Source organism: Cervus elaphus, chromosome 20 (genome assembly GCF_910594005.1).
Source record: "Cervus elaphus chromosome 20, mCerEla1.1, whole genome shotgun sequence".
Classification (NCBI taxonomy): Eukaryota; Metazoa; Chordata; class Mammalia; order Artiodactyla; family Cervidae; genus Cervus; species Cervus elaphus.
The window spans coordinates 66,016,758-66,039,361 of NC_057834.1; the positions used below are offsets into that span (position 1 = coordinate 66,016,758).

At 38.0% G+C, this 22,604-nt stretch overlaps 1 protein-coding gene across 6 annotated transcripts in view; it reads right to left on the reverse strand.

Moving 5' to 3' along the window:
* CDC14A (cell division cycle 14A) overlaps positions 1–22,604 on the reverse strand; it is a 179,865-nt gene that overhangs the window by 19,315 nt on the left and 137,946 nt on the right. For all 6 annotated transcript variants that reach the window (XM_043876111.1, XM_043876112.1, XM_043876109.1 and 3 more), the window contains 3 exons: positions 21,772–21,931; positions 3,976–4,091; positions 2,117–2,164 (listed from right to left, as the gene is read on the reverse strand). In XM_043876111.1, coding sequence (XP_043732046.1) covers positions 2,117–2,164; positions 3,976–4,091; positions 21,772–21,931 — 324 coding nt within the window. The remainder of the gene's footprint in view (positions 1–2,116; positions 2,165–3,975; positions 4,092–21,771; positions 21,932–22,604) is intronic.

A 22,604-nucleotide genomic window follows, 5' to 3' on the forward strand; every position in this document is an offset into this window, starting at 1 on the left:
GACTGGTGTTCATCCCTCCCGAGTCCTTAGATTCTACTTCTCTATATTTTAAATCTCTCCTCTCCTTTCCAGTCTGCAGCTGCCCAGGGTAAGCATCATTATTTCTTATCCTTACTCCTAGTAGCCCCTTTTAATCTTGTTCCTTGAAACTCATCTTCTGAACAGCCTCTAGCAAAATCTAAGATATCTAATCGTGTAGTTTTACTATTTAAGGGTTTCTCTGGTGGCTCAGAGGTTAAAGCATCTGCCCGCAATGTGGGAGGCCCAGGTTCAATCGCTGGGTCAGGAAGATCCCCTGGAGAAGGAAATGGCAACCCACTCCAGTATTCTTGCCTAGAGAATTCCATGGAGGGAGGAGCCTGGTAGGCTACAATCCACGGGGTCGCAAAGAGGCAGACACAACTGAGCTACTTCACTTCCTTCCTTCACTATTTAAACCATTTTATCTTTCCCCAGTGCCCAGAAAGGCTAAACTTCCTGGCTTGGCTTATAAAACCCTCTGAAATCTGGTATTTTCCAATTCTCCACACATTTCCACCAATTCCTCTATTCCAGCTACATAAAATGCCCTGAGATACCTGGATGGATGATATCAATACCCCTGCCCAGTTTACATACACTATTTTCCCTGCCCTTACCTCACCCCCACACATACTTTTCTCTTCCATTGCCATCTGACTCACTCCTATTGCTTAGCCTTTCATAATAGTCCAATCAGCTGCTACGTCTTACAGCAAGCCTTCACTGAATTCCCAGGTGGAGTCAGCATGCAGTTTCATCATATATCCTCACAGTAAATCATAGCTCTTATACCATCTTGAATTGTTTGGTACTGTCTACTTTCCTCAAAATAAGCTCCATCAGGAGCAAAGAACTTTCTCTCACTTCAATTCCCAGTGATTAGCACAGTGCCAGACTCAGAGCAGGTCCTCAGTAAATGTTTGCTGAGTGAACAAAGAGGGAAAATTGACTCAAGTCTGGACAGTCAAGGCCCAGGCATGGTTTTAATACCAAATCTGTTTTGTCCTGGACAGATATTTTAATGAAGAGGGACTCTTTTTCCTATCTGCTACAGAAAAGCTGCTTTACTTGTAGACTCTTCCTTTCATCATCTTCCCTCCAAACAGGAGCGTACAATATGGTTTGCCTCTAAATTAACGACCGAAGAAGTTGAACAGGGAAGCAGCTCCAGCTTCTGGATAAGTCTGGGTCATCTCAGAACTGCCTCCAGTAACCAACCCTAAACCTAGAGCTGAATAAGAACAGAGATGAGGGGTGTATTAGCTTTTTCCCCATCTGCTGATGACAGTTTTGGTCAAATATTTCTACAACCCTCACCAAGGCCTATGCTCAATCCCGATACCACCGAGACCACCAGAAGTGTCCGGGGAACATTTTTCCAAAGAAAAACACTAATGTTTCCTCCTCCAATGGAGACTCGGGAAGGAAATAAAACTAGAAAACAAAGGAAGGGAACGGACACATGCAAAAATAGGAGGAAAGAACAGAAATGTCAAAATTCAAGGCAAAATCTATCACAGGCTTGAAAGGCATGTTGCAGAGCAACTCTGGCCTCCTGAGAGACCCCCCAGGTTCTGGGCACACAGGGTACGCTGGCATCACTCCCACGGCCACGCAGCCTTGCGGGCACCTCAGGAAAACGACACTCTTGCTCATGGTGAGCATTAACTATAAAGCCTATTATAACAATCTGGAACAGAAACAAAGGAATTGTAAAAGTGAAAAGCTGTGTGCAGCTTATTTCCATGGGCTTAAAGTTGGGAAATGTATCTAAAGGGTCATAATCTAGTAATAGTCCAAGGTCTCTGCCATGGCCACGGCTCTCAGTGGCCTAGGTCACTCCCAATGGCAATGTGTGTGTGCTCAGTCATGTCTGACTGTAGCCGGCAGGCTCCTCTGTCCAGGGGATTTTCCAGGCAAGAATACTGGAGTGGGTTGCCATTTCCTTCCCTCAACCCAGGAATAGAACCCCCATCTCATACATCTCTTAATGTTGCAGCAGGCATATTTTTTACCACTGAGCCACCTGAGGAACCCCATCTAAAGGGCAGCATTTGCCTATAACCTACTAGAAATTCAACTTGGTTGACAGTACCTGGAAGGCTGGGACACTGCTCTTGGATGCCCTTTCATATCCTCCAACCTACAGAAACCAAAGACAAATGTTCACTCATCACCAGGGTCACACATTTAAGCCAAGACCAAAAGTCACATCCTCTGGAGTCAGACCAGCAAAATTATGAAATGGGCAAGAGGGACAGACCTTGCAAATGGATATTAGTATTTATTAACTTTGTAAGTCCTAAAGCCAGTGGGAAATCCATTTAAGTCATTTTGTTTCATCCTGAATTTCATTTACAGTAAAATTCTTTTTCATCAGAAGCTGGTACTGCATCTATCAGAGTGAGAAAAAATAAAGTTTGATGATGGGGCCATGATGCTGTTAAGAAAAATTATATTCAGAAAAATGAGAAAATTTCTAAGGCTGAAAAGAAAGAGATAAACACCATCTTGGAATGAGCCTTCTGAAGTCTAGTGAAGCTTCTCTTGCTTCTTTTGCCATTTTATCGGCCAAGTTATACCCCAACTTACCCTTCCTCCCACTATGGCTTCTTACAAATCAAATATAAATCTGTTTGAAATTAATTTTAATTAATATAAAGCACTTTCTTAGAGTTTCAAGGAAAAATGGTGAATAACAAAGATTGGTAATATATTTATTGGTCTTGAAGAAACTTTCACTAAGACAGTATATACAGTGAAAAGAACATGGACTTTGAACAGTATTCAAACTTTGAACTGGTTTGAGTATCAGCTAGGAAGCGATTTACCCTCTCTAATCTTAAGCAACCAACACAAATGTGGGAAACTGTGCAACCTTTGTGTTTACTCAGTGAATGCTCATGTCCAAACTAGGCACCTAGTGTAACTCCTGGCCCCACAGCAGTTCGTCGGTAGATCTACACTTCCTCAATCTCTCAGTGGCAGTTGGTGAGTATCACTAAGTACCAGACTTTCTATTCCATCTTCCCATCCTACTATTTAAAACAATTACCTCAACTTCAAGCTATATATGAACCTTCATATTTCAGGGCAGGAAACCAGTACTCAAAGCACAGATAATGGTGTGACCAGACCCAATCTGACTTAAGTGTTATAATCCCCCCAGATAATACATAAAACTAAATTCTCTGTGAGTAGTCTGCTTGACATTTATCATAGCAAAATAGCCTTCTTGCTATGCATTTCTCTCACTTAAAAGTCAAAGGAAAATAACCATTTCCCATGATATTTATTTGTGGACTTGCCACCTCTTACATTACAATAAAGAATCTTGATATTTAGAGATTTTTGAACCTACATTAATTCTGAAGCTTTATTTCTCCCACTTAGTCTGAATTAGCAGAAGATTTCAAAGGTTGTGGTCTGAAGTTAAGTCCCACCAACTGATTCTGATGAGTAATTTCAGATCTCCAAATCAAGATTGTTTGTAACTTAACCGACAAGAATTGCTTATTCAATTCCCAGAAATAGTAAGTCAGACTAATGACTTAGGGTATACCAAATGCTCGGCATACAATACTTTTCTGCATACTCTAGATTAAATACAAACGCTTGGCACACCTCTGAGGATTCGCCACAGAATAAGAAGCCCATTCACAGGAAAAGAGTGGCATTCCCAACAGAATTTTGAACAGAGTCCCAGAGACAACCAACAACAGCATAGCAATTTTAGGGGGAATTCCAGAAATTAGGATGCAGCAGCTGCTTTTGATAAGCTTCTAAAATTTATCTACTCCCCACAACATTAAAATAATAAATAACACAAAATAGTAATAAGTCAAAAAAATGAGAGGTAAACATGGTACTTATAGAATGATAACCAGAAGAAATTAAATATTCTACCCACAAATGGAGGTAAAATACAAACTTAAAAGTTTAAAATAGATCTACCTAAATGCACAGGATGGTGAGGTGCGGGGCTGTCTCTGACTTTTTAAGGCACGTAGTTTGTCTCCCTGGGTTATACTATTTTTCATTTCCACATCTTCATCCTCTTCTAAATTATTCTGAAAAAAAAATTCATGTTCCACAGAAAGGTCATTACAAATAATTCTACTTTATATAGAACTCTTAATCACTTATAGATTATCTCTGTATATGGATACATTTTACATTGATTATCTAAAAAGGATAAAGGCACTATAAGTTCAGCAATGGTCACATATATACTAAAGAACACTGTATTAATCACCAATTAAATATACTAGCCAAATTCCAAATCAAAGAAGCATGATTATGGATGCGGTAAATTTAGAAGGAGCTTTGTTAAAATGGACCACGACGACGGAGGCTTTCTTGCAGACAAAATCACACTTTGGAATATAGCTTAAATATAAGCTGGCTCAAAAGATACAGTACAAATATTTTTCCAGAAGTTACCAGAATCCATCACTGCAAATTCCATAATTTGTTTACATAAGTGACAGATAAAACAACTTAGGATATCTATATAGTAACTTACTAACATCGTTTAACACTAGTAAAAGCACTCAAGATTCTTCCAAAAGGAGTTAAACTTTACTAGCCTGGGAAACCACACTAGCCCTTTTTGCATGCCAGCTTACATTTAATTCTCATAACCCGGGGAGTAGAGGACACTTAATTTAAAGATGAGAGAAGGAGGTGCTAGTGGAAGATAAGAAGCTCCCCTAAACTCTTCATGACAGAGCTATGATTTTAAAATCAGGTTTTCTGTCCTCAGATACAATGTTCTTTCTAAAATATATGCCACTGCACACTAACTTTGCACCACAAAAACTGTATTTTGTTTTTTCCTCACCTGAAAAAAAATCAAAAGGTTTGCATTTGCTAAGATCATTTCTAGCCACAAGACTCCTTTCCTCTTTAAAGCTAGAATTCTTATTTGATGAAAGACGTACAAAAATACACTTCCCTCTGTCACATTCTAGTCATTTTTGATAGCAATTCCTGAATCAAAACACGTTTTTGTTCCCTGCCACCTATGTTGGGGTCCATGGATGCATCTGGAGCTTAGTAGGCATGTCTTGGGTAAAAAGATTACACCTCATTACTACAGCTCTGATCTTAAAAAAGAAAAAAAGACAAAGGAAATACACAACCAAAAAAGAAATACACAGCCAATAGGAAAGAAAAAGAAATGAAGATGAAAGCTTCCCAGAGGAAGCAATTCCTTAGCTGAGTCTTAAAGAGGGAGTACACGTGAAGCAAGCCAAACCAAGCCAACAGGAAGAGCCATCCTGGCAAAGAACATCAGTTCAACAGTCACAGGATCACAGAACCTCAAAGTCAGGGGGTTCTCTTAGAGTCATTGAGATATGTCTACCTATAAAGTCCCAAGAAATCAATTATACTATTCATCTTTGTCCATACAGTCCCAGTGGGAGTAAATCCACTTTCATCCAAGGAAGCCTGCAGGAATAGAGATCAGGCATGCCTGCAGGCTAGGCTTCCAAGAAGCATGGCACATGTGAGAAGTTGAGCTTAGCTTCACCTAGCACCCAGCATGCTGGGCTGGTAGGAGTTACTTGCTCCTGATGGAAGGACAACACAGGACAACACAGCCAAGAGTCTCCAGAATATGAGGGGGACCAAGAAGTATATGAAAGTGAAAGTCACTCCGTCATCTCCAACTCTTTGCGACCCCATGGACTACACAGTCCATGGAATACTTTGGGCCAGAATACTGGAGTGGGTAGCCTTTCCCTTCTCCAGGGGATCTTCCCAACCAAGAGATCGAACCCAGGTCTCCCACATTATAAGCTTCCTTAAGATAGGCAAGGAAAGCTTCTGGAAGGCCTGACAGGATCTTCACCCCAATCAGTTTCACAGTCTAATGAGTGTCTTTGTGGGCAAGCCAGGAACGCTCGTTTGTTCATTCAACAAGGAGGATCTTTGTGTTCCCAGCTCTGAAGTACCTTCAAAAGTCTAAGGAAAGTGATCCTCAGCTTGAGACTGCAATATTCAACCTATTTGTCAAGTGTAAAGGTAGAACAAAGGTACAAAAATTTACCTCTTACACACTCTTTCTGGGAAAATTACTATAGGATGTGCTTCAGGGAAAAAAAAGAAGACAATGTAAGATCCAGGAAAATTAGGGACCGGACTGAAGGCTGTGAAGAGAAGGTCTTGAGTCAGAACTCTATGTCTGCACTAGAGAACAGTTAGTCCAGGTTGGAAGGTATAAGTGTCCCCAGGAAAAGAATGGACTTGGTAAGATTTTTTTGCTGTGTTGAGATTTTGAAAATTTTTAAATTGCTTGACACAATTTGTGGTGGGGGAGGGTGGAGAGTAGCATTCTTTTTTCCCAAATATATAGAAAATCATGCAAATAAAAATGGCAAATAACTCTAGGGAAAAAAGAGAGCTTCAACAAAGAAAACAGTTATAGTGGGCTATTAAGCTCAACAGTGAGCAATATTTACATAGTAATAATGTATACATTATTTGGACCAACCTAGACAGCATATTAAAAAGCAGAGACATTACTTTGCCAATAAAGGTCCGTCTAGTCAAGGCTATGGTTTTTCCAGTGGTCATGTATGGATGTGAGAGTTGGACTATAAAGAAAGCTGAGTGCTGAAGAATTGATGCTTTTGAACTGTGGTGTTGGAGAAGACTCTTGAGAGTCCCTTGGACTGCAAGGAGATCCACCCAGTCCATCCTAAAGGAGATAAGTCCTGGATGTTCATTGGAAGGACTGATGCTAAAGCTGAAACTCCGGTACTTTGGCCATCTCATGCGAAGAGCTGACTCATTGGAAAAGACCCTGATGCTGGGAAAGATTGAGGGCAGGAGGAGAAGGGGACGACAGAGGATGAGATGGTTGGACGGCATCATCAACTCTATGGACAAGGGTTTGGGTAAACTCCGGGAGTTGGTGATGGACAGGGAGGCCTGGCGTGCTGCGGTTCATGGGGTCACAAAGAGTCAGACACGACTGAGTGACTGAACTGAACTGAATTGAAAATTATAATATAGCTATATTGGGAAGCTGGAGGATTAAAGGTGATTGAGGTAGAAGAATTATTCTTGTCCACCATAACCAGCAGACAACAGGAAAATGCTCAAAATTGATAAATTTTTAAAAAGTATTATTGTAAGATATTTAGAAATATGACAGGGAAAATATTAGTATAATTTGCTTAAAGGTTTTCCTCCTTTGAGAGTGGGTCTGGGGATACAGCAAGGTGGGATAGGGAACTGATTTTCTTTTTTATCAGAATTCAATACTTTTGAAATTTCAAAAACTGTTGTCATGATTTTTAAAAATAAACATTAATTTTAAAATATAAAGTAACCATTTTTATATTATAGTTACGTGTGTTTATCTCTCCTACTTTATTATAAATCTTAAAGGTGAAAGTTTTTTTAAATTATAATACATTTTAAACATGTAGAAAACAAGTAAATGATGTAACAGCCGGTCATGTACCTTACTATCCAGAATTAACATATTTTTTTTCTTTCGTTCCTTAAGGAGTTTACTTCAGTACACTAGCTCTCAAAGAAAAAGAAAACATTATATATTAAGTCCCAGCTCTCAACCTCTGGAGAAAGAAACTATGACTTTTCTAAAGAAAAAATATATATATTTTACCACATAGTACTTGTTTGTTATAGGCAACAACAAACTACAGAAAATATTGTCTCAAAAAAAACATTAAAGCCACCTACATATTTATCTTCAAAGTAAAACACACTAGCATTCTGTCTTATAGTCTTCCAGACTGTTCCCTGTGGGACACATACCCCACCAACACATTTCTTCCTCACAAAAGGAGGTTGAATTATACATGCTGCTTTGTAACTTACTTTTTCACTTAAATGTACTGTGGAAGTGTTTCAGGGTAAATTTTTAGGATCCTCTACATTATTATTTTTATGGCTCTGTAAAATTCCACTGTCTAGATGTATCAAATTTTATATATTTTTCCCTAGGCCAGGCTGTTTTCTGTCTTTCATCATTATAAACAGTTCCAACAAACATCCTTCTATACAAGCACATGGTTTTTGAACCCGTCCTATTATTGCTGCCTTAAGATAAATGGATAGAAGTGGAATTGCTAGATTAAAGTCTCCTGCTATATATTACCAAACCACCCTCCAGAAAGACTACATCATTTTAAATTCCAACTAGCAATGTTTAAGAGCTTTTTAATCCCCAAAACCCTTGCTAATACAGCATACATTTCTTTAATCTCACATAACCTGACAGGCATAAATAGCATCTGTGTTTTCTTTATTCCTAAGGAAGTAGAACTTTTTTTTTATATTTACCAACCATAAGGGCTCCCATTTTATTTGCGTACATGGAGTTCTCAGGTTGATTTTTAAGAGCTCTTTACATAAAAAAAAAAGAAAAACCCTCATTTGAATGTGATGCAATTATTTCCTCTTAGTTGATTACTGTGAGGTGAGTAAATTAGAGAGATCAAGACTGGTGGGGAGGAACAGCAGTGGTCTGATGAGAGATGACAGACTGGACCAGGCAAGGAGAATGGCTTGGAACTCAGGACCTGGGGAAGGAAGAGGGAGGGAAAACGAGGTGGACACACAGTAGAGGTCTGAAAAAATCTGCTAAAATCTAAATATGGAGTTTTTATTTTATTTCTTTTGATCTCGATCTGTCACCCCTTATTTTATTTCTGTGGCTACTGTAAGAAGTTTTAGCCATTTTTAGGATGAAGAATATAAAACATATGAGCTACAAAATTCTTAGTAAATGATTAACAGCCTTCACACTCTTGACAAAAATTGTTATACACAATGTTATTCAAAACACATTTAAATTAAATTACAAAATTAATTTAAACAAAAAGTCCTGCACACCTATGGTCAGTTAATCTTTGACAAAGGAGCGAAGAACATACAAAGGGAAAAAGACAGTTTCTTCAGTAAAGAGTGCTAGGAAAGTTGGACAGCTGAATGTAAATCAATGAACATACCCTCTCGTCACACACAAAAATAAACTCAAAATAAAGACTTAAACGTAAGACAAGACACCATAAAACTCCTAGAAAAGGTCATAGGCAAAACATTCTCTGACATAAATCGTACCAATGTTTTCTTAAATCAGTCTCCCAAGGCAATAGAAATAATAACAAAAGTAAACAAATGGGGCCTAATCAAACTTACAAGATTTGCACAGCAAAGAAAACCATAAGCAAAAAGACAACCTACAGAATGGGAGAAAATATCTGCAAATGATGCAACTGACAAGGGTTTAATCTCCAAAATACACAAACAGATCAGTCAGCTCAACAACATAATATCAAACAACCAGATTGAAAAATGAGCAGAAGATCTAAATGGACATTTCTCCAAGGAAGAAATACAGATGGCCAACAGGCACGTGAAAAGATGCTCAACATCACTAATTAGAGAAATGCAAATCAAAACTACAATGAAATGCCACCTCATACCGTCAAAAACTCTACAAATAACAAATGCTGGACAGTGTGCGTAGAAAAGGGAACCCTCCTACACTGTTGGTATGAATGTAAGTTGGTGCAGCCACTGTGAAAAACAGTATGGAGGTTTCCTCAGAAAGCTAAAAGTAGAATTACCATTTGATCCAGGAATCCCACTCCTGGGTGTATATTGGCAAAACTTTAATTCAAAAAGATACATACACCTTTATGTTCACAGCAGTACTACTGACAATAGTCAAGACATGGAAACAACCTAAATGTCATCAATCGATGAATGAATATATAACAGAATACTACTCAGTCATAAAAGAGAACAAAATAATGTCAACATTATTTTGGATAACGGATGCAACTAGAAATTATCACACTAAGTGAAGTAAGTCAGAAAGAGAAAGACAAACACCGTATGATATCACTTATACGTAGAATCTAAAATATGACACAAATGAAACCATCTACAAAACAGAATCAGAATCATGGACATCAAGAAGAGATTGGAGATTATCAAGGGGAAGGGGTTGGGATGGAGTGGGAGGGACGGAGTGGGAGGTTGGGGTTAGCAGATGCAAATTATTATATACAGAATGGACAAATGACAAGGTCCTACTGGTATAGCACAGAGAAATATATTCAATATCTTATTGTAAACCATAATGGAAAAGAATGTAAAAAATGAATGTATGCATATGTATAATTTTGCTATACAGCAGAAATTAACACAACATTGTAAATGAACTATACTTGTTTTTAAAGTATTTTTGAAAAGAAACAAAAAGCTAATATAGAAGGGGATTTGAGCTTCCTGGAACCCTGAAAAAGACATGCAGATAGGAATAGAACCAAATCCTGTATTTATTAGGGTATCTATAACATAAATTAGGGGGCTTTCCAGGTGGTACAGTGGTGAAGAATCTGTCTGCCAATGCAGGAGATGCAACAGATGAGGGCTTGATCCCTGGGTCATGAAGATATCCTGAAGAAGAAAATAGCAACCCTCTCCAGTATTCCTGCCTGGAAAATTCCACAGACAGAGGAGCCTGGTGGGCTACAGTCCATGGAGTTGCTAAGAGTGGGATACAACTGAGCACAAGCGCAACATATACTGGGTCATAAGCACCTGCGTGGGGGAAGATGTATTAGAAAATACAGCTCCATTTGTCATGAGGCATAAGTCAATCCCAAGAACTGACAGACCTGGGGGATTCTGAGGATGTTTCTGATCGGGTACTGTTAGACCTCATTCTTTATACCAAAGTCATTCCTCATGATGACTAATGATGAGCAAAGTCACAGACAGCAAAGGTTAACCCAGCCCTCCCTGTGCTCTTGGGTTTCAGCCCCTCTCTCCAGAGTCCCAGTGCAACCCCCACCTCCTGCTCTCAGCTGCTCTAGGAGCAGCAGATCCCCTGAAACAAAGCCGCATGGTTGCTGGTGATGGTGAAGAAGCCTAGTCCAGGGAAGACCTTACGTTTTGGCTCCCCAAGGAAAGAGGTCTGCTCTCAGGCTCCCTGTTGCACTCTTGAGGGTCTGAGCATCAGCAGCTTTTCATTTGGATGCCAGCCTGCCTTACTTAAAGACAGGAAAATGAGAGTCAATTAAAACACATAAAGAAGGAGCATTTTAAAAGATATTCTTGGAAGGCACTGGGCAGTGGGGGTGGCAGCCATGCCACGTGGCTGCTGGGGCCGCTGTGTCTGCTGCTGAGCAGCGCCACAGAGATCAAGCCCTGAGCCTCTGGAGTGGGAGCACTGACTCCAAGACCCCAGACTACCAGAGAAGTGACCCTAGGGAGTATCAAATAGTGAGCACTCACACAAAGGAAACCACCTGAATACAAGACCCGGCATCACCCAACCACTCATAGCACCCTGTGCAGGACACCCATCTAAACAACAGACAAAACAAAAATACAAACCCAATCATCAGCAGACAGGAGTACCACTTCACTCAGCCTTGCCCATCAGAGGAATAACAAACAAACAAACAAGCAAAAACTCAGCACGAATCTCACCCTATAAGAAGCTTACACAAACCACTGGACCAACCTTAGGTGGGCAGAAACCAAACAGAAGAAAGAATTCAACCTTCTTCAAGGAAAGAATTCGACTCTCCTTGAAGCCTGGGAAAAAGAGACCTCAAACACAATAAGTTAAAAAAATAAAAAATGAAAAGGCAGAGAAATACTGCACAAATGAAGGAATAAACTAGGAACACAGAAGTCCAAATAAATGAAGAGGAAACAGGCAAACTACCTGAAAAAGAATTCAGAATAATGATAGTAAAAGTGATCAAAAACTTTGAAAACAAAATGGAGAAAATGCAAGAATCAATTAACAAAGACCTAGAAGAATTAAAGAATAAACATACAGAGACAAATAACACAATTACTGAAATTAAAAATACTCTAGAAGGAATCAATAGCAGAATATCTGAAGCAGAAGAATGAATCAGTGAGCTGGAAGATAAAATGGTGGAACTAACTTCTGAAGAGCAGAATAAGGGACAAAGAATGAAAAGAGCTGAGGACAGTCTCAGAGACCTGACCATATCAAATGCACCAACATTTGAATTATAGGGGTCCCAGAAGAAGAAGAGAAAAAGAAAGAGTATGAGAAAATTTTTGAAGAGATTATAGTTTAAAATTTCCCCAACATGGAAAAGGAAATAGTCAATCAAGTCCAAGAGGCACAAAGAGTCCCATTCTGGATAAACCCAAGGAGAAACACGCCAAGACACATACTAATCAAACTAACAAAGACTAAACACAAAGAAAGAATATTAAAAGCAGTAAGGGAGAAGCAACAAGTAACATACAAGGGAAACCTCATATGTTTAACAGCTGATCTTTCACCAGAAACTCTGAAGGCCAGAAGGGAATGGCAGGATATATTTAAGGTACTGAAAGGGAAAAATCTACAACCAAGATTACTGTGCCCGGCAAGGATATCATTCAGAATTAATGGAGAAATAAAAAGCTTTTCAGACAAGCAAAAGTACCACCAAATCAGCTTTACAACAAATATTAAAGGGACATATATAGTCAAGAAATACAAGAGAAGAAAAAAGATCTACAAAATCAACCCCAAACAATTAAGAAAATGGAAGAGGAACATATATATCAATAATTACTTTAAATGTAAATGGGTTAAACGCTCCAATCAAAAGACACAGACTGGCTGAATGGATACAAAAACAAGAGCCATACATATGCTGTCTACAAGAAACCAACTTCAGACCTCGAAATACATATAGACTGAAAGTGAGAGGATGGAAAAATATATTCCATGCAAATGGGAAGCAAAAAAAAGCTGCAGTAGCAATCTTCATATCAGACAAAATAGACCTTAAAATAAAGAAGATTATAAGAGATAAGGAAGGACACTACATAATGATCAAGGGATCAATCAATGCAAGAGAAGATGTAACAGCTGTAAATATCTAAGCACCCAACATAGGAGCACCTCAATACATAAGACAAACACTAACAGACATAAAAGGAGAAACTGACAGTAACACATTAACAGTAGGAGACTTTAACACCCCACTCACACCAATGGACAGATCATCAAAACAGAAAATTAATAAGGAAACACAAGTCTTCAATGATACATTAGATGAGATGGATCTCATTGATGTCTTCAGGACATTTCATCCAAATGCAGAAGAATACACCTTCTTCTCATGCTCACATGGAACATTCTCCAGGATAGACCACATCTTCGGTCACAAATCAAACCTCAGTAAATTTAAGAAAACTGAAGTCGTATCAAGCATCTTCTCTGACCACAATGCTATGAGACTAGATATCAATTACAAGGAAAAAACTGTAATAAACACAAACACATGGAGACTAACAACACGTTTCTAAATAACCACCAGGTTACTGAAGAAATCAAAAGGGAAATCAAAAAATTTCTAGAAACAAATGACAATGACAACACGAAAACTCAAAACCTATGGGATGCAGCAAAAGCAGTTCTAAGAGGGAGGTTTATAGCAATAAAATCCTACCTCAAGAAACAAGAAAAACATTGAATAGACAACCTAACTTTACACCTAAAACAACCAGAAAAAGAAGAACAAAAAATACCTCTCAAATTAGTAGAAGGAAAGAAATCATAAAGATCCGAATAGAAATAAATGAAAAAGAAATGAAAGAAACAATAGTAAAGATTAATAAAACTAAAAGCTGGTTCTTTGAGAAGATAAAGAAAATTGACAAACCTTTAGCCATACTCATCAAGAAAAAAAGAGAGAAGAATCAAATCAACAAAATTAGAAATGAAAAAGGAGAGGTTACAACAGACAATGCAGAAATACAAAGGATTATTAAGAGACTATTATGAACAACTATATGGCAATAAAATAGATAGCCTGGAAGAAATGGACAGATTCTTAGAAAAGTTCAATCTTCCAAGACTGAACCAGAAAGAAACAGAAATTATGAACAACCCAACTATAAGCACTGAAATTGAAGCTGTGATTAAAAAAAAAATCTCCCCAAAAACAAAAGCCCAGGACCAGGTGTGTTTACAGGAGAACTCTATTAAACATTTAGAGAAGAGCTAATGCCTATCCTTCTAAAACTCTTTCAAAAAACTGCAGAGGAGGGAACACTTCCAAACTCATTCTATGAGGCCACCATCACCCTGACACCAAAACCAGACAAAGACAACACACAGAAAGAAAACTACACATCAATATCACTGAAGAACATAGATGCAACAATCCTAAACAAAATTTTAGCAAACAAAATTCAGCAACACATCAAAAAGCTCATACATGATGATCAAGTTGGGTTTATTCCAGGGATGCAAGGATTCTTCAATATATGCAAATCAATCCATGTGATACACCACATTAACAAATTGAAAGATAAAAACCATTTGATAATCTCAATAGAAAAGCTTTGACAAAATTCAGCACCCATTTATGATTAAAACTCTTCAAAAAATGGGCATAGAAAGAACCTACCTCAACATAGTAAAGGCCATGCATGATAAGCCTACAGCAAACATTATTCTCAGTGGTAAAAAAGCTGAAAGCATTTCCCCTAAGAGCAGGAACAAGACAAGGACGTCCATTTTTGCCACTATTATTCAACATAATTCTGGAAGTCCTAGCTACAGTCATCAGAGAAGAAAAGAAATAAAAGGAATCCAGTTCAGAAAAGAAGAAGTAAAGCTCTCACTGCTTGCAGATGACATGATACTATACATAGAAAACCCTAAAGACAGTAACAGAAAATTACTAGAGCTAATCAGTGAATTTAGCAAAGTTGCAGGATACAAAATCAACACCCAGAAATCACTTGCATTTCTATATACTAACAATGAAAAATCAGAAGGAGAAACTAAGGAATCAATCCCATTCACCACTGCAACAAAAAGAATTAAATATCTAGGAATAAACTTACCTAAGGAGACAAAAGAACTGTACACAAAAATTAAAAGATACTAATGAAAGAAATCAAAGATGACATAAACAGATGGAGAGATGTCCCATGTTCCTGGGTAGGAAGAATCAATATTGTGAAAATGACTATACTATGAAATGCAATCTACAGATTTAATGTGATCCCTATCAAATTGCCAATGGCATTTTTCACAGAACTAGAATAAAAAATTTCACAATTCATATGGAAACACAAAAGACCCCAAACTGCCAAAGCAGTCTTGACAAAGAAGAATGGAACTGGAAGAATCACTTTCCTGACTTCAGATTATACTACAAAGCTATAGTCATCAAGATAATATGGTACTGGCACAAAAACAGAAATGTAGACCAATGGAACAAGATAGAAAGCCCAGAGATAAACCCATGCACCTCTGGGTACTCTATTTTTGACAAAGGAGGCAAGAATATACAATGGTGCAAAGACAGCCTCTTCAATAAGTGGTGATGGGAAAACTGGACAGCTCCATGTAAAAGAATGAAATTAGAATACTTCCTAACACCATACACAAAGATAAAGTGGATTAAAGACCTAAATGCAAGACCAGAAACTATAAAACTCTTAGAGGAAAACACAAGCAGAACACTCAATGATGTAATCAAAGCAAGATCCTCTAAGACCCTCCTCCTAGAGTAATGGAAATAAAAACAAATGTACAAGTTGCAAGTGGGACCCAAATTACAAGTGGGACCTGATTAAACTTAAAAGCTTTTGCACAGCAAAGGAAACTGTAAGCAAGGTGAAAAGACAATCCTCAGAATGAGAGAAAATAATAGCAAATGAAACTGACAAACAATTTCCAAAACATACAAACAGCTCATACAACTCAATACCAGAAAAGCAAACAACCCAATCAAAAAGTGGGGAAAAGACCTAAACAGACATTTCTCCAAAGAAGATATACAGATGGCTAACAAACACATGAAAAGATGCTCAACATTGCTCATTATTAGAGAAATGCAAATCAAAACTACAATCAGATATCACCTCACACCAGTCAGAATGGCCCTCATCAAAAAGTCTACAAACTATAAATGCTGAAGAGGGTGTAGAGAAAAGGGAATGCTCTTACACTGTTGGTGGAAATATAAATTGATACAGCCACTATGGAAGACAGTGTGGAGTTTCCTTAAAAGACTAGGAATAAAACTACCATATGACCCAGTAATCCCACTGATAAACATACACCCTGAGGAAACCAAAACTGAAAGAGACACATGTATCCCAATGTTCAATGCAGCATTATTTATAATCACTAGAACATGGAAGCAACCTAGATGTCCATCAACAGATGAATGGATAAAGAAGTTGTGGTACATATACACAATGGAATATTACTCAGCCATAAAAAGAAATGCATTTGAGTCAGTTCTAACGAGGTGGATGAACCTAGAACCTATTATACAGAGTGAAGTGAGTCAGAAAGAGAAAGATAAATACCATATTCTAATGCATACATATGGAATCTAAAAAAATGGTACTGAAGAATTTATTTACAGGCCAACAATGGAGAAAAAGACATAGAGAATAGACTTATGGACATGGGGAGAGGGGAGGAGAGGATGAGATACATGGAAAGAGTAACATGGAAACTCACATTACCATGTGTAAAATAGATAGCCAACAGGAATTTGCTGTATGGCTCAGGAAACTCAAACAGAGGCTGTGTATCAAGCTAGAGGCGGGGGTGGGGAGGGAGATGGGAGGGAGCTTCAAGAGGGAGGGGATATACATATACCTATGGCTGATTCATGTTGAGGTTTGACAGAAAACAGCAAAATTCTGTAAAGCAATTATCCTTCAATAAAAAATTAATTAATACAAAAAAATTTTTTTAAGATATTCTTATTTACAGGTGATGGTCTAGCTAAATAATCAAATAACAGCATAAAATATGAAGATGTACTTTATTCTACCATTTGTCCACTATATACAGACAAGATGAAAACCAAAATCAAATAAATTGTGCTCACAGATTTCAGTTGGATAAATTACTGACTAACATATTAATAAAACAGGGAAAGCTACTAAGGAGGCCATCGTGTAAGCCATTAAGGAAAGATCTTTTAGATGAAATATAGCACACTATGGAATAAGATGGAAGAGTTATAATAGAAAAATGACATAAAAGGAGAGTTTGAAATAGAAACAAGTAAAAATAGAAGTCAAAGGACTGAAAGAAAAAGACGAAAATGGCATTTTTTGCAGATTTAAATGATTTGGCCAGGAAAAATGACTGGGTCATCTCTAAAATTCTTTTCAGCTCGCAGATGTTAAACCTATGAGATATAAAAGTTGGGGAAAGGCAAACAGGTCATCTTCATAAGTTGCTTCTGATAATAAAAAATTTGGATTTATCAGAGCCCCCCTAATTCATCCCTGATGCTGGGGAAGATTGAAGGCAGAAGAAGGGGACAACAGAGGACAAGATGGTTGGATGGTATCACCGACACAATGAACATGAATTTGAGCAATCTCCAGGAGATGGTGAAGGACAGGAAAGTCTGGCGTGCTGCAATCCATGGGGTCGCAAAGAGTCAGACATGACTGGGTGACTGACCAAAAACAACCCAAATTCATCTTCCCTCCTTTTTCCTGCCCCTGGTTCAGACCTCTATCACCTGGACCACTGCCTTGTGACCTTCCACCTCTAGCCACACACAGACCCAGCACCCCTTCAACAGCACAGCCAGGGTGAGCTCCCCAAATGGGGAATCTCCCCTGACTAACAGCCTCTGGTGGATCCCAGCAACTCTCAGATTGGACCTGGAATGTCTCAGTGGACCTACGAGTGGAAAGAAAGGTGCTTAAAGGTAGGGCCTTAGAGATTCAATTTGTATTTCACAGATTTCTAAGACATACCCTGTTCACTGGGATATTTATAAATCATAGTAACTGAGTGAGGTAATTAAAGCACCACATTCTCATTTATCTGACTGTCAATTTATGTGAACTCGGCCGCACATCAGCAGCACCTGTATCTGCTTAATATCTCTAAGTCAAGAGCATATACTGACTGATGTGCTAATACTGGACTATCACCCTGGAGTAGGAAAAGAAAAGGATAGAAACAATCGTGATTCCAGGGGAAATTTCTGAGGACAGGCTGGCTAAGGTTATGTACTAGAGCCACACAGAGAAACCCATGGAGAGGCAGTGGGGTACAGTGAGAGGCCTCAGGGTTGGGGGCTAACTCTGGAGCCAGAGTCCCTGGGTTCAAATGACAGCTCCACTCTGTACTTTGTGATGTTGGGCAGGTGGCTTCCTCTGCCTCAGTTATGTCATCTGTAGAACAGACCTAGTAAAGGTGCCTATTTCATACACCTGTTGTAAGGACTAAATTTAATCCACGTTAAGTGCTTAGAACACTCAGGCATATAGCAGGCGCTGTTTAGGTTGCTATTGTTGTTGCCCTGTAAGCTCATTTAACTCCTTATATACCTGGCACTTTAAATAAGGTGCATTAAATTTCATCTTCTTGAAACCATTTTTAAAAGTCTTTATTGAATTTGTTACAGTATTATTTCTGTTTTATGTTTCAGTTTTTTGGCTAGGAGGCATGTGGGATATCAGCTCCCCAACCAGGGACTGAACACACACCCTTTGCATTGGAAGGTGAAGTCTTAACCACTGGACCTCCAGGGAAGTCCCTTAAAGCCATTTTTTATAAGCCCAATGCACAACTGATCCTAAGGCCACTGATGATCAAAACGAGCACTTATCACTGGAACTATTTTGTATTTGAGTATGTGATACCCTTGGAGAGCTTGAATCATTATTCCCAATTTCATGTCTGTATTCTTATTTGTTTTCTGTGACACTGTCGGTCTTTATTCATTCAGGTAATATTTACAAAGTCCCTGTGGGCTAGGAGTAGAATTATGATGAAGGCAGATAGACGCCTCCATCTTTATAAAGAATATCACCCAGCAAGGAAGGTGAGTGAGGACCATGAGGAAAAAGACCATGCAAAGGCAGGGGCATGGAGCAGGGAGCCTACTCCAGACCCACATATATCCACTGAGTATATTTCATTGCTCCTAGCCAGTACTAACAGCCAGGTTCAATGAAGGTAAAACCTCTGTTTTAAAAAGGTTTCTCCTAACTCTGAGTGGACCAAGGGAATTCATTAAAACCATAGCCTATTCCATTAGTATGGCCTGAATCATTCCAGTTGATACTTTTGCTTATTTTCCTTTTACTCACCCTATAAGCACTGGAAAACTACACATTCAGGCTCTCCAAATCAGGTAACTACAGAGTTTCCTAAGCTTCCTAATAACCAATCACAGGAAAATTCCTGTAGGCCTAGAAATCAAAAGATAATTTGCTATCTCTGCTTTCAATCTGACTTTAAAAAAGTAGATTTTAGAAGATTACTGCCTTTTGCAATTTCTTTGTACATAAACTAAATACACCCAGGGTTTCCACGGGCTTCTATCCTGAATGTTGGTATCGAACTTGAAACATGTTATAAAAACTTCTGCAGCATTCTTAAAGTATTTTCCCAATTACAAGAATGATAAAGAAACTACTAACTCATATACACTCACTTGAGTAAACTAACTCCCCACATTCATGGAGACAGCACCAGATAAGCATGGCAATAAAGAGATTGAGAATCATAAGAGGTGTTTACACAAAGCATCAGCTAACTATAAAGTGGTCAGCTAACTATAAACCCATAGATATGTCATGCCTACAATCTTAACCATACCATCATTCCCTAGTATTTCTGAACCCTTTCATTTCTGTCCTCTAATTTCAAAAATAATAGCACTTCTGAATGAGAACTAAAGTAATTAATTTGAGGGGTGTTGAAAAGAAGGAGGTAAAACAACCAACATCTGAATATATGTTCATATTTAAAACTGATATTTTAAATTTCAATCATATTGCATTCATCACCCTTTCAGTGATAAATCAATGTTCACTGATCTCAAGTTCAACAAACTGGGTTCCAAAAAACTATGAGAACAAATGTTCTAACTATCAGATGTCAATTTAATACAGATTATAATAGTAAAAGCATTATGTTTCTGCAAGATAAATGTATTTCTTAGATAGACGGACAGGTTTCACATGTGCCTCTTCAGAAGTCATAACTCAAAAGTCTTATTTACTTAAACTCAACTTGAAGAGGAAATGCTGACCAGAACAACAGAGTGTTCTTGTTTAGCTATATTATCTCACTAAAATGACCATCCATATCCTTTCTGTTTGCTTTGAAAAGGTCAAGCTATAACACAAAGACAAGAAAAGGTCTCCAAAGGCTCTGAATGTCAACGCGACCTTGGCTAAAAAGATTTACGCCTGGTCAAACCACTAAACTCAGCCACTTCATTGGTGACTGTCCTGGAGAACAGACCACAGGGTTGAAAACTCAGTTCCTCCAGCAGTCTCCATCCTTCCTCTTGAAGAAAACACTCTCCCTATCTCCAAACACTCTCATTATCTTTCCTGGTGAAAGGAAATCTGCTTGATTTCCTGAATCAAACAGATCCCTGAAAAAACAAAACTGTTTGGGTTGCCAACTGCTGACCTAACACAGCTATGACACATTCTTTCCATCCTCGAGGGCTAAGCCGTCGAGGCCCCTGTCACTGCCTAATAGAATGCACATCTGCATTTGCTGCTTAAACATTTTAATTGCTTTCCTGTGTCTTTAGGGACATAAAAATAAATATAAACCAGGTGCTTACCTTCGCCTTAGTCAATACTGTGATGCATGTGCACATGCTCACTCTGCTATGCCTGATTTTTTGTGACCCCATGGATGGTAGCCCACCAGGCTTCTCTGTCCATGGAATTTTATAGGCAAGAGTACTGGAGTGGGTTGCCATTTCCTCCTCCAGGGGATCTTCCCGACTCAGGGGTCCAACCCACATCTCCTACATGGGCAGGTGGATTCTTTATCACTGAGCCATCTGGGAAGCCCATAGTCATATTGTGGTAGGAAAAAGCTAAACTAGCAGCTAGACTACCTGCTCTGAAGGTGGTCCCACTACTTAAAAACTCTATAACCTTGAGCAAGTATGGAATTTTATGCAACTCAGGTTTCTGATCCACACAAGGTAAGAAATTAGAACAAATTATTTCCAGGTTGTTTTTAGTTCCAAGAATGCCCATGAGCCTAATTCTTAGTAAATCACTACCATTTTTATTCAGAGGTAGGAGGTATAATAGAAAAAAATACAAATTTAAAATCAGATAGACCTGGATCGAATTATGTTTTTAACACTGAGATTAGAATTTCTCTAATATTCAGTTTCCTTATTATAACATAGAGATAATGTTGCCTAACTCACCTAATCTCTAGTTATACTGATTGAATCAAACTATGTATGTCAACTGTTTAAAGTGATTTGCTTCTATTGGAGTCTCAAAAAAAAAAAAAGTTGCCCCTGGTTATGCTTTCAACTCTGGACTTAACTTTAGAAATCATGTATTTGAGGTTGCAATGTATCATTTGTGGTATGTACTATCCAATTATCACATTAAGATTTTTCTGATTAATATCTATTTCCATTTGCAAATAGAAAGTCTGCTTTTCAATTTTGCTTTAGCAAGTAGTTTCCAAACCAGAGTAGACTCCTTTATAATTGTACTCCTTAAATTACAGCTTTTTTTCTTGTAAGGATAATTGCTTTCTTCGCTTTTATTCTTGCTTTATAGGTAGTGCCTCCACACCTAAAAATTTAGTACTGTCATCATTTAGAGAAGAGATATGGCTATGTTATGTGTGTTCAACTGAAAAATGAAGAAATGCAGAATGTCAGTCTTAAGGAGATAGGAAAATCTTCCTAGAAAAAAACTCACCTCTCCAAATCTCTCCATGTTTTGTATTTTAGATAAGTTTCCACCAATAGACATATCATCCAAGCTAGAAAGAATTTTATTAATATTTCCTTCACTGGATGGTCTATTTTTCAGTTTGGATCGGAAAATGTCTCCTTGGACCCATAGTGATGCCTGTTTCCTGTAAAAAGGAGAAAAAAATAATAATTTTTAAAATAAATGACTATCATCTCTTCAGAAATATGACATCTCATAGACAAAAAGATATAGCAGATAGATATTTGCAAATCAGACTAGAAAGATTATGAAGTCTTGGAATAAAGAAAATAAAGTCACTTTCTGAATGACAAAATAAATTAAAGTTCTATATTAAACACAAACACCCTTCTTTCAATATATGTCTGTACAGCCCTACATGGGTTGACTTTTAAGGGTCTTAGATGCTTAGAACAACTTCCACAATAATAAAGACAGAGCTAATTTCTCTTTTAAATATTAATTTGAAATCTGTAATATATTTCTAAAATAGCAATTTGATACATCTGTGAAAATAGCTGGAGTGAAATGGACTCAAAGACATAGGTGAATGAACTTAAGTTAGATGGAGATATCACCTTAAAAAAGTACTAACCGGGGTGGGGAATAAAAAAAAAAAAAAAGTACTAACCACACACCTAATTGTACGTGGTATCATAAAAAGGCATGAACACATAACTACAAACCCACTCTTATGATCTAAAAATAAGGTTTATAGCCTCAAATTGATTATCTTTTGGGAAAAAGAAAATGCAGTTGACATTCATCTACAAGCTTCCCTTTATTCAAACAGGGCATATTTACAACTATTTTCAAGG